This window comes from Tupaia chinensis, unplaced genomic scaffold, assembly GCF_000334495.1.
Source record: "Tupaia chinensis unplaced genomic scaffold, TupChi_1.0 Scaffold000628_1, whole genome shotgun sequence".
NCBI lineage: Eukaryota > Metazoa > Chordata > Mammalia > Scandentia > Tupaiidae > Tupaia > Tupaia belangeri.
In genome coordinates this window covers 156550-171861 of record NW_006160148.1, presented here as the reverse complement: position 1 = coordinate 171861, position 15312 = coordinate 156550, and the positions used below count along the sequence as shown (strand labels likewise).

The 15312-nt window shown below is 49.6% G+C and overlaps 1 protein-coding gene and 2 pseudogenes across 2 annotated transcripts in view; 1 reads left to right on the top strand and 2 right to left on the bottom strand.

Moving 5' to 3' along the window:
- Positions 1-15197, top strand: part of CNR2 (cannabinoid receptor 2) — a 22735-nt gene extending 7538 nt beyond the window's left edge. The window contains exons 2-3 of one of the 2 annotated variants that reach the window (XM_027776125.1): positions 3994-4256; positions 13070-15197. In XM_027776125.1, coding sequence (XP_027631926.1) covers positions 13090-14139 — 1050 coding nt within the window. In that variant the 5' untranslated portion in view covers positions 3994-4256; positions 13070-13089 and the 3' untranslated portion in view covers positions 14140-15197. The remainder of the gene's footprint in view (positions 1-3993; positions 4257-13069) is intronic. The other variant, XM_006159469.3, reaches the window with a different exon arrangement.
- LOC114009825 (M-phase phosphoprotein 6 pseudogene) lies at positions 10198-10724 on the bottom strand (annotated as a pseudogene).
- On the bottom strand, positions 10847-11323 carry LOC114009822 (M-phase phosphoprotein 6 pseudogene; annotated as a pseudogene).
- Positions 15198-15312: the final 115 nt, after the last annotated feature.

Here is a 15312-nt window from a genome sequence, read left to right as displayed (position 1 = left end):
GGCAGCGGGATCCCACATGGCAGACTGTGTATTCCTTTCTTTTTTTTTTTTTTTAATTATTTATTCAGTTTTATTTAGTAGTATTCCATTTCACCAGAGAGAGAGGTAGAGCGATAGTGAGAAAGCAAGCCGCCAGCTCCGGGACTTGAACCGTGGTGGCCAGCCATATGGGAATCCAGTGTCCTTAACCACCACGCCACCTGCCCAGCCCACAGACTGCATACCTCAAATCCCAGACCCAGTAGCTTCACAAAGCACACCAGATGCATGTGTGTGCATTCCCAAAATCCTTAGAGGAGAATGGAGGAGAAGGGATCGTGGCATGGCTTCTTGGTCTTCTCAGGAGGCCCTTTCTCATTCCCCCCTCTCTGTCTCTCTGTCTCTCTCTCCTACAAGCACATGTACTCCATAGCAAAAGTTAAGAGAAGAAAAAAAAGTCTTGTCAGTTCATGGAACAGCCAGGCCTGATCCGTGTCTTGGGCCAGAGATTGTGACATGCTTTCTTCTTCATGGTCCCAGGGACAGACACGTGTTCATGAGTTCTCTCATGGGGAGATGCACTGTGTGGGAGGACCAGCCTCCCAGTGTCTGACCCAGCCTTGGCTTCTCCTCCCGTCCACGGCCTGAGCACTCACGGCAGGTTCGGTCTATCCATCAGCCTCTGTCCAACTGTCCTGTGTTGCGGTCAGCCCCTCTGCCATCACTGGCAGATCTTAGCAGCCCAAATTCCGATGAGTCAGCCTCTCTGGCGGTGCCGGCCTCAACCATAGAATGGGAGTGGCGGCAGTCCCTCCTGGGCTTGTGGAGATCCTGTGAGCCACCGTGTCATGTGCAAGGACTACCTGGCATGCGGGATCCAGGAGGTACCTGCCCAGGGTCAGTTGTCATTGTCACAGTCACCAGGGTGATCCAAGAGCCCAGCCTCCACGGCTCTCCACGTCGTGTCTTCCCAGACCCTAGAAACAAACCCAGAGGTGACCAGGGCAGGAACCACCTCGGGATCTGGCCCAATCAGGAAGAGGGAGAGCAGCCTGGAGGGCGCCGCAGGTGACTGAACTTGTCCGCCCGGGAATGACCCTGTCCCCCTCCTGCTGCACAGAGGAGCCGCCAGGAAAAGCTCTCACGATCATTCAAAGCTCTCCCTGTCTCCTTGGTCATAATGCTTGCTTCCTGTGGCCGGTTCCTTTCCTACAGGGGGCGCTGCGTAGACAGGAGCGATGACCGGGCACTTCCAGGGGCGATTTCAACGAAGTCCCCCCAACCCTCCCCAAACACATACGTCCACTCCCACTGGCGGGGTGAGATGTCTCCAGTAGCGAGCTACCCCCGGGGTGAGGGGGAGAGACACGTGCCTGTCGGCCATTTACACTGACTACCACTGAGTTGCAAATCACTTTCATAGCAGAGTTTGAGAGGGTTAAAGGCACTGTAGATCCTATTATAAAGATGAAGAGGGGACCAGTTGGTGGCGCGGTACTTAAGGCAACTGGAGCCCACATGGCCGACTGCATGGTTCCAGTCCCAGACCCAGAAGCTTCATAAGCACCGTGGGTACCTGTGTGTGTGCCCAGAATCCCAGACAGAAGGGGAGAGAAGGGACTGTGGCGTGGCCAGCTCCCCTAAGGGGGTGATTTCTCACTCTCCCTCTCTCTCTTTCTGGAGAACTCATGCACCCTGTAACAAATTAAAAATAATAACATAATAATTTTTAAAAGGGGACCAGCAGTTAGTGTAATGGCTGTCGCTGGACTCCCAAGACTGCGGTTCGAGTCCCGGACCCGGTGGCTTAAACTCACACCGGGCACGTGTGCGTGTGTGCCCATGATCCCGAGAGGAGAATGGAGGAGAAGGGATTGCAGCGTGGCCATCCGCCCTGGGGGGTGATTTCTCGCTTTCTGTCTCTCTGTCTCTCTCTGTCTGTCTGGTGAGCGCACGCGCCCTACAGCGAAAACCTCTCCAAAAAAAGGATGAAGATAGAGAGCAGAGGGTCTGAGGGATGCACCCCAGATCACAAGAAGTTCTCTAGCCGAGCCAGATTAAGACCCCCATCTTCAGACCGCAGATCGACGTGCCTGTCTTAGATCCTGCACACCGGGATCTGGTGAGCACGGGGGTCAGGTAGTGACATGGCAGTAATGAAACTGGACCTCCATGGGGAAGGTCCTGGGTTTGTGTCCCGAGACGTCCCTGAGCACGCTGCGTATACACAGGGCCGTGAGTCAGGCTGATGGAGACGGGAGGGGACCCACCCTGGCAAGGGGACTCTCTCTCTGGAAGTAATAAATGAATCATTTTTATGACGAAATAAAATAGGAAGCCTTATTCATTTTTAATGTTTCAGAAGACCCCCGGACGAGTGGAGGTTCCTAGAAGAAAGCCATAGGAGGCTCCCCAACTCTTGGGAGCAGGGTAGCGCTACGGCTACAGGCCTGGGCCGACCTCAGGAACGTCACTCCCCTCTTTGTGCCTGGACTGCCCTGTGGGGAGCAGAGAAGATGAGGAGAGTAGCACGTCCCTGACGGGCTGGGGATTAGTCAAGGCGACACCACAAGCTATGGTTGTCAAGTACGGCCCCCCTAATTGTCCCTAACCATGCGTTTACAGCAGCCAGGTGGGCTCGGGTCAGCAAGGCTGTTCTGAAGTCCTCTTGCCACAGATCCTTTGGGGACACCTTCCCTCTCTGTTTTCATTCATGGTAGAGTATGTGTGTATGCGTGTGAGAGTGAGCGTGAGAGAGAAGCACCCTCCACAGGGCCTGGTCATGCCAAGACTCCCACCTTCCAGTCCTCCGGCCTGTGAGATCCTGGGCACTCCAGCTCATGCCTGGCACGGCTCAGGCTGACCAGGCAGGAGGCTCGAACCTCAGGCGTCATGTGAGACTGGCTTCTCCTGAGCAGCACATTCCCACTGTGTCCCGTAGCAGCCCCGGCGGCACTTCTGAAATGCTAAAGTAGGCATGTCCTTCTGCAGATGTACCTCCCACCAGCTGTCTCCAGCCCCAGTAGGTTAACTGTCCACTGTGAAAACCTGCAAGAAGGTAACCCTCCTTGAGAATTTTCACACGTGTCACAGAGAGCTTCAACCAAGTCAGTCAACAAACATTTACTGAGCAGCTACCGCGTACCAGACCGTAAGCCAAACAAAGAAGGGAGCCAGCAGGTAGTGTGGCCAACCACGGTTCAAGTCTCGGACCTAGCAGCTTGAAACTCACTCCAGGCACCTATGTGTGCATGCCCCCAGTCTCGGGAGGACAATGGAGGAGAAGGGATTGCCGAGTGGCCCTCTCCCCTGTGGGCTGATTTCTCACTTTATCCTTTCACTGTCTCTCTCCAGCCAGCATATAAGCCCTCTGGCAAAATCTTAAAAAAAGAAAAATCTACAGACTAAGTCCCTGCTCTCCCGGAGCAGAGTCTAATGCCCTAGTGGCTAATGGTGGGACTGCAGGCGCTGGTTAGAGGAAACGACCGAAGGAAAGAGGAAGAAAAGGCAAGAAACCGCGCCCAAGGCTGCCTGCTGCCATCGCCCAGGGTTCTGCTGTCACCCAGCCTGGGTGTGAACGCTCACTCTGCCATTTACGGCTAGATGGCCTCGGGCAAAGCCCTCCTAGCTGAGTGGCAGCTTTCTTATCCACCACGTAGAGAAATTAGGGGCCAGCAGGTGGTGTGGTGGTTGAGGGGCTGGACACTCACATGGCCACCAACAGTTCTAGGGCCGGACCTAGTGGCTTGGAAATCACGCCCAACTCATGTGTGTGCGTGCCCAAGATCCTGAGAGGAAAATGGAGAAGGGATTGCCACGTGACTGTCCTTCCTGGGGGGTGAGTTCTCACTTTCCCTCTCACCGACTCTCTCTGTTTCTGGCAAGCACACATGCCCTATGGCCAAAAACAAAACAAAACAAAACACCTAAAAAATAGCTTAAAAAATTAAAAAGAGAAAGAAAGACATTTTTTGCACTGGGAAAAACATACACTTAATTCTCTTTTTTTTTCAGAAACTTTTGGGAGACCCCCTCATGTATAGTCTGCCATGAATGGGCCCTTACTCTATGCAGGAACTATTTTAAGCGTGAAGCCATCTCACTGAATCCTCAGGCCTCACCACAAGGACAATTTGTCGTTCCCATTTTACAGAGGAGGAAACAGAGAGAGCTCAGTACAGTGAGTGACTTCACCCGCTGCACAGCTAATAACACTTGGCTGGGTCTAGCCTGAGACTCAGGCCTGACTCCAGAGTCGGACTGGCCACTCTTTGAAGGTGAGAAACTCAAGGCTCCTCCAGGTCAGTGGGGGCGGGACGGACATCAGGGGCCGGTCATGGTAGCAGCTGAGGCATTCCTAAGTAAGACTGGTGAGCCAGAAAAGGCGAGAAAGGAGATGAGACTTCCCCCAAGGATAAAACTGAAGATCATGTCCACTGTCAGGGCCTGCCTGGGCAGGGTCAGTCCCATCTGTTTATCCTACCACAGGCCAACCACCAAAGCCCTAGCTTTTCGTTTTCGTTTCGTTTGTGTTCGTTTTTGCTACAGGACATGCTCACTCAGCAGAGGGGTTCAGAGAGAAAGTGAGAAATTACTCCTCCGGGCGACGGCCGCCCCACAATCTCTTCTCCATTCTTCTCAGGATCTCGGGTACCCCCACCCACGTGTCTGGTGTATTTTCCAAGCCGCACACTTGCAGGTCCAGGACTCAAAACACACCCTCGGCCGTGTGGCATTCAGCCACCTTAAAGCCACACCACCTGGCAGGCCCTCAAGTCCATGCTTTGCTGCTACTTGCTGTGAGTCTCTGGGCAACTGAGTTGCCTGCTCTGACTCCGTTTGCTCAAGGAAAGTTGCCTGCCTCCTGCAAAAGCCAGAAGCTGCCCAGGCTGTGTATTGCCAAGCACGTGAATGCAGGCTTGGTCAGCCCTCAGCTCGAAAGGAAGTTGCTAAAGTATAAAAGAGTTAAGAGAGGGACCAGCAGTTAGCGTAATGGCTATGTCACTGGACTCCCACGTAGTCGACCGCGGTTCGCGTCCCGGACCCGGTGGCTTAAAACTCACCTCGGGCGCGTGTGCGTGCATGCCCAAGATCCCGAGAGGAGAATGGAGGAGAAGGGATTGTGGCGTGGCCATCCCCCCTGGGGGGTGATTTCTCGCTTTCTGTCTCTCTGTCTCTCTGTCTGTCTGGTGAGCGCACGCGCCCTATAGCGAAAACCTCTCAAAATAAATAAATAAATAGAATAACAGAAAATTATTTGGCTTGCAGTTCTAGAGGCTGGCAGTCTGAGAGTATGGTCCTGGGGCAAGAGAGCATGTGAGAAACACTGGGTAACAGACTTTTTCTTTCTTTCTTTTTTTTTTAAATAAGGAACTCACTCCCACAATAGCTAACCCACTCACAATGGGTTACAGTATTAATCCACCCATGAGGGCAGAGCCTTTATGACCTAATCACCTGTCAAAGATCTCACCTCTTAATATTATCACAATGGCAAGTAAATTTCAACCTGAAATTTGGAGCATTTGGCACGGAACCCTTCATGCCCATAGGGCAGGCTCATGGAGGCTGAGTTGTTTGTTTTGTTTGTTTTTATATAACCAATAGAATTTGAGAAAGGAATTATAAAGGAAATCTGAGTAATGACCTTTTGCTCCTGTTCTATAGATTACACATGCTTTCAGGCCAGTCCAATGGCTTAGTGGCTAAGCGAGCTGGGTACCATGTGGCTGACTGCGATTTGAATCCCTCTTGTTTTTCACAGATTGAAAAACATACCAGGCAAGTGTGCGTGCATGCCCAAAATTCCAAAAGGATGGAGAAGAGATTGCAGTGTGACCATGTCCCAGTGGAAATTACTTTCTTCAGCTCCTTTTCTATCCATCTCCCTGACTCTGGAAAGCGCATGTGCTCCCTGGCATAAATATATATATATATAATTTACATTACAAATTATTTCATAAAAGAACTGGAAGCAGTGAGCCAGCAGGTGGTGTGGTATTTAAGACAGCTGGGTCCCCTGTGGCCAATGGCGCAGATGGGCATGTGTCTCAGGGAAATGGCTCTTTCCAGCTCTTCCAGGTAGGGCCACCTCTGCGCTCACCGTCCAAGAGCTTTGTCTTGCGTGGCAGGGCATGTGGGATCTAGTTTCAGCTCTGCTACTTCTTATTTATTTTTTTATTTTTTTAAGCTAGAGGGCATTTGTGTTTGCTAGAGAGACAGAGAGACAAAGAGCGAGGGAGGGAAGAAAACACCCCCATAGGGAACAGTCACTCTGCAATCCCTTCGCCTTCATCTCTCCCTCCCGTTGGGACTTTGGGCAGGCACACACAGGCACTCAGTGTTTCTCAAGCCTCTGGATCCAGGACTCAAACAGCGTGGTTGGCCATGTGGAATCCAGCTCCCTTAACCACCAGGCCTGAGCTGGCTTGTCACTAATCTGTGGATGACAGATCTGCTGGTTGGGCCGATAATGTTGAATTTAATACACCTACTTCTCATTAATAGTTTTCATTAGTAAATACTTTAGTGTTGGGATCAGCAGTTAGAGTAATGGCTATGTCACTGGACTCCCATGTAGTCTACCGCAGTTCCAGTCCCGGACCCGGTGGCTTCAACTCACACCGGGCGCGTGTGCGTGCGTGCCAAGATCCTGAGAGGAGAATGGAGGAGAAGGGATTGTGGCATGGCCATCCTCCTTGAGGGGTGATTTCTCACTCTCTGTCTCTGTCTCTCTCTGTCTTTCTGGCAAGTGCACGTGCCCTGTAGCAAAAATCTCAAAAAAAACTTTAGTGTTTAATGTTTTGCAGGAAAAAAATCACTAAAGAACGCATAGGGCAGGGCGCACAGGTGGCATGGTGGTTAAAGGCTCTGGACTCCCACATGGCCAACAGTGGTTTGAGTCCTGGACCTGGCAGCTTGCTTTCCCACTTTCCCTCTCTCCCTCTCTGTCTCTCTCTGATGAGCATATGTGTCCTGTAGCAAATTTAAAAATAATAATGATAAATAAGATTAAATATATAATTCTTGGGAACAGAAGATGGCATAATGGTTACATCACTGAACTCCCACATAGTCGACTGCAGTTCAAGTCCCAGATCCAGCAGCTTAAATTCAACACCAGGCACATGTACCTGTGTGCCCAAAATCCTAACAGGAGAATGGAGGAGAAGATATCACAGGATAGCCATACCCCGGGGAGTGATTTCTCGCTTTCTGTCTCTCTGTCTCTCTAGTGAGCACACATACCCTATAGCAAAAATCTCTATTAAAAAAAGTAAATACAGGGAACCAGCAGTTAGCATAATGGCTATGTCAGTGGACTCCCACGTAGTCGACTGCGGTTCGTGTCCCAGACCTGGTGGCTTAAAATTCACGCCGGGCGCGTGTGAGTGCGTGCCCAAGATCCCAAGAGGAGAATGGAGGAGAAAGGATTGTGGCATAGCCATCCCTCCTGGGGGTTGATTTCTCGCTTTCTGTCTCTCTGTCTCTCTCTGTCTGTCTGGCGAGCGCATGCGCCCTATAGCAAAAAACTTCTCCAAAAAAAAAAAAAAAAGTAAATACATAAGTTTTTTTTTTTAAGAAAAAAGAATACGTAGGGCCAGCCTGTGTGCCAGCTGTTAAGGCTGCTGGACCCCACTTAGCCGTGTGGCTCAGGTCCCCAGTCCAGCAGCTTGGAAAACACACGGAAGCATGCGTGCCCGGAACCCCAGTAGGAGGGTTTGTGGTGTAACTGTGCCCCACAGGGGCTGCTTTCTCACTTCTCCTTCTCCTTCTGTCTCTCCAGGGTACACGTGTGTCTTCGGGCAAATCATATATACAGATATGTAAAAACGTCTGTATAGAGGTGAGCAGCTCCTTTGCCGCAGGCAAGGCACTGTGCTTTCTAGTCTGGTCTTGGAGGGTCCTGCTCCCTTCCTCTTACTCTAAAATATTCTACCACTGCCCGTAAATTCTCATCTCCTTTGCATACCTTAGACATCTGAAGTCCTCGACACTGTATTTTTTTTTTTTTGGAGAGGTTATTTTTTCTTTTTTTTTTTTCTTTTTGCTATAAGGACGCATGCGCTTGCCAGAAAAACAGAGAGAGAGAGAGAGAGAGAGAGAAAGCAAGAAATCACTCCCCAGGGTTGGGGGGGAACACCGCAATCCCTTCTCCACTCTCCTCTAGGGATCTTGGGCATGCACACACACGTGCCCGATGTGAGTTTAAGCCATCAGGTCCAAGATTCGAACCACAGTCGACTACATGGGAGTCCAGCGACATAGCCATTATGCTAACTGCTGGTCTCAACATTGTATTTTTTTTAAAAGAGAGATTTTTTTTTCCCCATAGGGTGCGTGAGCTTGCCGGAGAGACATAGAGAGACAGAAATACAGAAAGCAAAAACTCACCCCACCCAGGGGGGATGGGCACGTTACAATCCCTTCTCCTCCATTCTTCTCTCAGGATTTTAGGTCTGGGACTTGAACCATAGTCCATTACATGTAAGTCTAGTGATGTAACCATTATGCCATCTGCTGGTCCCAATTTTACTTAATTTCTTTTCTTACTTTTTCTTTTTTTAACTTTTTTTTTTTTTTTTTTTTTTTTTGGAGAGGCTTTTGCTATAGGGCACGTGCGCTCGCCAGACAGAGAGAGAGAAACATAGAGACAGAAAGTGAGAAATCACCCCCCAGGGGGGATGGTCACGCCACAATCCCTTCTCCTCCATTTTCCTCTTGGGATCTTAGGCACACACGCACACGTGCCCGGCGTGAGTTTTAAGCCACCGGGTCCGGGACGCAAACCGCGGTCGACTACATGGGAGTCCAGGGACATAGCCATTACGCTAACTGCTGGTTCCCTTTCTTTTTAAATTTTTACCAAAGGGCACATTCACTCACTGAGAGCCACAGAGAGAGAGAGACAGAAAGTGAGAAATCGCCCTCAGGGAGGATGGCCATGCTGCAATCCCTTCTCTTCCATTCTCCTCTGGAGAGTTTGGGCATGCACACACACGTGTCCAGTATGATTTTCAAGCCACCAAGTCCAGGACTCGAACTATAGTCAGTCATGTGGGAATCCAGTGCCTTAAGCATCACACCACCTGTTGCCTTTGATTTATTTTCACATTTTCCCATTCTCTCATTCTGTACTCATGTTTTGTAGTCTTTAGTGTTTAATCATATTAAATATAATTATTGATATGTAAGATGTACCCAAGACCTATTTGAAGTTCTTAGAAGAGCAATCCTACTGTCTGGCATTTCTGCTAACTCTTACTCATGTATCTTTTTGTTGTTGTTGTTGTTGTCCTTGACATATTTACATATAACATGACATTTGATTCTAAAATCTGTATATGAATCGGCTTGGCATAATTAACAATTTAAAGTGAAATATAAACATAAGGGCAACTTAAACATGGACATCAATTTACATGAGTCTATTCAAGGTTGATGATTATATTTAAAAAGTGAGGTAAAAAAATCTTTAGAGTGACCAGCAGTTAGCATAATGGCTATGTAGCTGGACTCCCACATAGTCGACCACGGTTCGAGTCCTGGACTCGGTGGCTTAAACTCACTCCGGGCGCGTGTGCATGCATGCCCAAGATCCCAAGAGGAGAATGGAGGAGAAGGGATTGTGGTGTGGCCATCCCCCCTGGGGGGGCGTGATTTCTCGCTTTCTGTCTCTCACTCTTTCTCTCTGTCTTTCTGGCAAGTGCACGCGCCCTATAGCAAAAACCTCTCAAAAAAAAAAAAAAGAAAGAAATCTTTAGAAAGCAACCCTGAATCTACATACACTTGAAGGCCACGGGCTGAAAATCCACTCTTGATGACTACCATTCAGTAAAGGATGTGTACCATCCATCACACATCTGTTTCAAAAACAGCATGTTGGGACCAGCAGGTGGCGCAGTGGTTAAGAACGCTGGATTCCCACATGGCTGACCATGGTTTGAGTCTCAGACCTGGTGACTTGCTTTCTCACTTTCTCTCTCTCTCTTGCTCTCTGTGTCTCTCTGTGGTGAAATTAAAAAAACAATGAATGAATGAATAAATAAAGTTAAAATAGTTCTTTTAAAAAAAAAAACAGCATGTTTCTAAAGTCTTACTTTTTTTTCTCTTACAAATAAACATCACAATACTGATAACTTTAGAGATACCTTCAGAATGAACTCCAAAATAAGCTGCTAACTTTCACAAGGCAGCCCGGAGCCATGTCTGATGGCATCCATTTTAATCATGGGGTTTTAAGAACATCTTTTTTGGTTTAATTGGTTTTATGTCTCCTTCATAATTGACCCGGTCTCTCTTCTTGGCAAACTTTTTTCCAGTTGTCCCCACCAAGATCTCATACCTTCTAGCCATTTCCGTTCCGATACACCAAGCTCTACTGTTTCATCTTCAATGTCTTCTTCTTTGTTCTTGGCGTTCATCTGCAGCATTAACTTCTCAACCTCAGCCTTAAATCCTCTGAATGACATTCTTCCGTAGACAAGATCTTCACATAGTAAGAAGCTCTGTTCTTCTATTATGAAACTCTTTCTCTTTAAACTCTGGCAGATCCAAATACCAGTGTTCTTCACTAATGATTTTTTTCTTCCTCCTTTAGTTGTTTCTTGGTTTCCAAGTCCAGTCCCCTTTGCATGAACGTCATGCATAGCAGGTTCTTGGACAACTTGGTCTTGCACTCGGCCACCATATTGCTTCCAGCCTGGCACCACGCTCTTACTCATGTTTCTTTATGCACTTTATAGTCTTGCACCATGATCTCAAATTCCATGGGTCTTTATATGTGGGAATCCCGTGCAACTTGTTTAGAAAGCATATCCCTCTAGAGACACTTTCAAATTTGCTTTCTTTTTTTTTTTTTTTTTTTTTAGAGATTTTTTCTTTTGGGGGGCACCAAGATCTCATACCTTCTAGCCATTTCCGTTCCGATACACCAAGCTCTACTGTTTCATCTTCAATGTCTTCTTCTTTGTTCTTGGCGTTCATCTGCAGCATTAACTTCTCAACCTCAGCCTTAAATCCTCTGAATGACATTCTTCCGTAGACAAGATCTTCACATAGTAAGAAGCTCTGTTCTTCTATTATGAAACTCTTTCTCTTTAAACTCTGGCAGATCCAAATACCAGTGTTCTTCACTAATGATTTTTTTCTTCCTCCTTTAGTTGTTTCTTGGTTTCCAAGTCCAGTCCCCTTTGCATGAACGTCATGCATAGCAGGTTCTTGGACAACTTGGTCTTGCACTCGGCCACCATATTGCTTCCAGCCTGGCACCACGCTCTTACTCATGTTTCTTTATGCACTTTATAGTCTTGCACCATGATCTCAAATTCCATGGGTCTTTATATGTGGGAATCCCGTGCAACTTGTTTAGAAAGCATATCCCTCTAGAGACACTTTCAAATTTGCTTTCTTTTTTTTTTTTTTTTTTTTTGAGAGATTTTTGCTATAGGGCGCATGCATGTGCCAGAAAGACAGAGACAGAGAGATAGAAAACGAGAAATCACCTCCCAGGGGGAATGGCCACGCCGCAATCCCATCTCCTCCATTCTCCTCTTGGGATCTTGGGCATGCACACACACACGCCCAGTGTGAGTTTAAGCCACCAGGTCCAAGATTCGAACCGCTGTTGACTACATGAGAGTGCAGCAACATAGCCATTACGCCAATTTCTAGTCCCTAATTTGCTTTTTAATAATATCTCATATGGCAGTTAAGTGACCTGAATTTTTTCTTCAATATTTAGGACATACCTATACTAAAAATTATTCATTAACTGACATTTAAATTTAATTGTTCTCCTAATCACCAGCGGACACGTGCTCGCTAGAGAGAGAGACAGAGAAATAAAGACAGAGCAGAGAGGGAGAAAGCACTCCCCGAGGGTATATGGTCATGCCACAATCGCTTCTCCAATTCTCCACCCTACTGAGATTTAGGCCATGCACACACACTCCCGGTGTTTTTCAGGCTGCTAGGGCCAGGATTTGAACTGTGGTTAGCCATGTGGGATCTGGCTTCCTTAATGAATGGACCACAGGACTGGCCCACCTAGACTCCTATATTTTGTCTATAAGCTATTTTCTCTTCTTTAGCTTATCTTTACAACACCTGATGTCAAGCTAGTGTTTCAGCTCCCACCCCCGAATAGGTACAACTGCAACACCTTGTTTACCAAAACTGGCGAAAACAAAGCAACACAAACAAGAAAATTCCACTAAGACAAAGTAATGCAAACAAACAAACAAAAAAACCTCTCAATTTTATCCCTCCAAAATCCATTTCTTCAGTTTTAAATTTCCTCTTTTTTTTTTTTTTTACTTTGGGGGCTTTCCCCTACTTTCAAAAGGAAGTTTCAGGATTATTCCTTCAGAAAACACAAGGCCCAAACGCCTACAGTCACTTCTGCTTGCTGCACTTTCCATACCTCCGCTGCAGTAGCCGGTGTGACCCGCCTTCCCGCCTGAATGGAGACAGGACAAATACAGGGGACAGGATACAAATCCTTTTCAACACATGCTCCATCCTCACAGATAAAAGTCCTGGCTAGAGTCAGTTACCTGGTGAGGTTGTTACTGTGAGCCAAAGATTCTCGTGTGGGGCTAGTCAGCGATGTGGTGGTTGAGGTGCTGGATTCTCACACAGGTGACCGTGGTTCGATTCCTGAACCTGGTGGCTGGAAAATCACCCCAGGCACGTGTGCAGCATGCTTGAGATCTCAGGAGAAGAATGGAGGAGAAGGAACTGCAGCGTGGCCATCCTCCTGGGGGGTGATCTCTCACTCCCCCCTCCCCTCTAGCTAGTGCACGCACCCTATCGCAAAAACCTAAAAAAGAAAAAGACTCTTGGAGCCAGCGGGTGGCGTGGTGGTTAAGGGCGGCAGTGGTTAGAGTCGGGACCTGGCAGCTTGTGTGTGCCAGCCTGCCCGAAATCTCAAGAGGAGAATGAAGGAGAAGGGATTGTGGCGTGGCCCTCCCCCCAGGGGATGCTGTCTCACTTTCCCACTGTCCATCTCTCTCTGGCGAGCACGCATACCCTATAGCAAAAGCCCCTTCCAAAGCATGAAAACAGACTCTGCTTCTTTTTACCGCAGCAAGGCCCCTGGGCAAGCACATGGAGGGGTGCCAGGTGATGCAGGCAGCCAATGGCTCCAAGGACGGCCTGGATTTCAACCCCATGGAAGACTACATGGTCCTGAGCGGCCCCCAGAAGATAGCTGTCGCGGTGCTGTGCACCCTTCTGGGCCTGCTGAGCGCCCTGGAGAACCTGGCCGTGCTGTTCCTGATCCTGGCCTCCCAGCGGCTGCGCAGGAAGCCCTCGTACCTGTTCATCGGCAGCTTGGCTGCAGCCGACCTCCTGGCCAGCGTGATCTTTGCGTGTAGCTTTGTAAATTTCCACGTCTTTCGTGGCGTGGACTCCAAGGCTACCTTTCTGCTGAAGATTGGCAGTGTGACTGTGACCTTCACAGCCTCCGTGGGCAGCCTGCTGCTGACGGCCGTCGACCGCTACCTCTGTCTGCGCTACCCGGCTGCGTGCAGAGCTCTGCTCACCCGCGGGAGGGCCCTGGTGAGCCTGGGCACCGTGTGGGTCCTCTCAGCCTTGGTCTCCTACCTGCCCCTCATGGGGTGGACCTGCTGCCCCAGTCCCTGCTCGGAGCTCTTCCCTCTGATCCCCAATGACTACCTGCTCGGCTGGCTCCTGCTCATCGCCTTCCTCTTCGCTGGCATCATCTACACCTACGGGTACGTCCTCTGGAAGGCCCGCCAGCACGTAGCTAGCTTGGCCGAGCACCAGGACGGGCAGGTGCCAGGAATGGCCCGGATGAGGCTGGACATGAGACTGGCCAAGACCCTGGGGCTGGTGCTGGCTGTGCACGCCGTGTGCTGGTTCCCAGTCCTGGCGCTCATGGTGCACAGCTTGGTTGCCACGCTAAGCGACCAGGTCAGGAAGGCCTTCGCCTTCTGCTCCATGCTGTGCCTTGTCAACTCCATGGTCGACCCTGTCATCTACGCCCTGAGGAGTGGAGAGATCCGCTCCTCTGCCCAGCATTGCCTGGCCCTCTGGAGGCAGTGCCTGAGGGGCCTCGGGGCAGAGGGGAAAGAAGAAGTTCCAAGGTCCTCGGTCACAGAGACAGAGGCTGACGGGAAATCGCCCCATGGCTAGAGCCTGGCAGACTCAGATCTTGATGGGTCTTTCCTAGTTGCAAACAACCCAGGTCAGAAATCGTTTCACTCCCTGGAGGCAAGAAAATGGCCTTGACCCTCCTCTCATGTGAACCTGCCCCGGACACTCATGCCTCCTTGCAGAAGTGTTGGGTCTGACTCCTGGGGGACCTGGTCGTGCCCACCTGCACACAGGCTGTTGGACAGCTCGGCCCTTCCAGGAGCGGCGAGGTGGACCAGAGGCAAAGGAACAGGGACAGGCTCAGCTCAAGCTGGTCAGGAAAATCTTCCCAAAATGGCTTAGCGCCTGCAGCTTTGAGACCGCGGGGCCAGCTGTGAGGTCTGGGGTCTGGGAGGAAGAATGGATTGTCCTGGTGACTCACGGTCTCAGATGGGACGGCACACCCACCCCGCTCCTGCCTCATCACTGGGCCTCCTTGGGCCTGGAGCTGTGAGAGGGCCCACCCCAGGTCATCCTCGTCCTCTGAGGAGCAAGGACTGAGCTGTGTTAACATCAACAGTGCCCACTTCCTCTTTCAGAGATGACGTCAAGGCTGCAGCTCAGAGTAGCAGTGTGGCTGGCAAGGGCCCTTCCCGACGTCCTGTGGACGCCACTCACAGCCACGGTGACTGCTTAGGTCTCCAGGGGCATGCCGAGAAGGCTGGGCTCTTGAGACACAGAATCCTCAAGGAATTTTATTGAAGTCTTGGTTGGTGGCATTTCTTTTTTTATTATTATTAAAGAATTGTTTTATTTAACTTTATTTTATTTTTATTTTTAATTTGACCAGAAAGGGACAGAGTAAGAGAGAGAGAGAGGGAAAGTAAGAAAGCAAGCCACCAGGTCCGGGACTCAGACAGCAGTCAGCCATGGGGAGTCCAGCACACGTAACCATCAAGCCACCTGCTGGCTCGGGTGGTGGCATTTCTAGAAGCAGGCTGTGGGAGGCTGCACACCAGCGAATATGCGGTTTCTCAGAAAGCAAACAATTACACAATGCCAAAGGCCATGATTGGTTCCCCTTCAAAACCATACTCTGATTGGCCACTTCCCATAAAGGCCACAATTGGCTCCCCTTCAAAACCTCACCTTCAAAGCCATACTCTGGGGAACCAGCAGTTAGCGTAATGGCTATGTTGCTGGACTCCCACGTAGTCGACCGCAGTTTGTGTC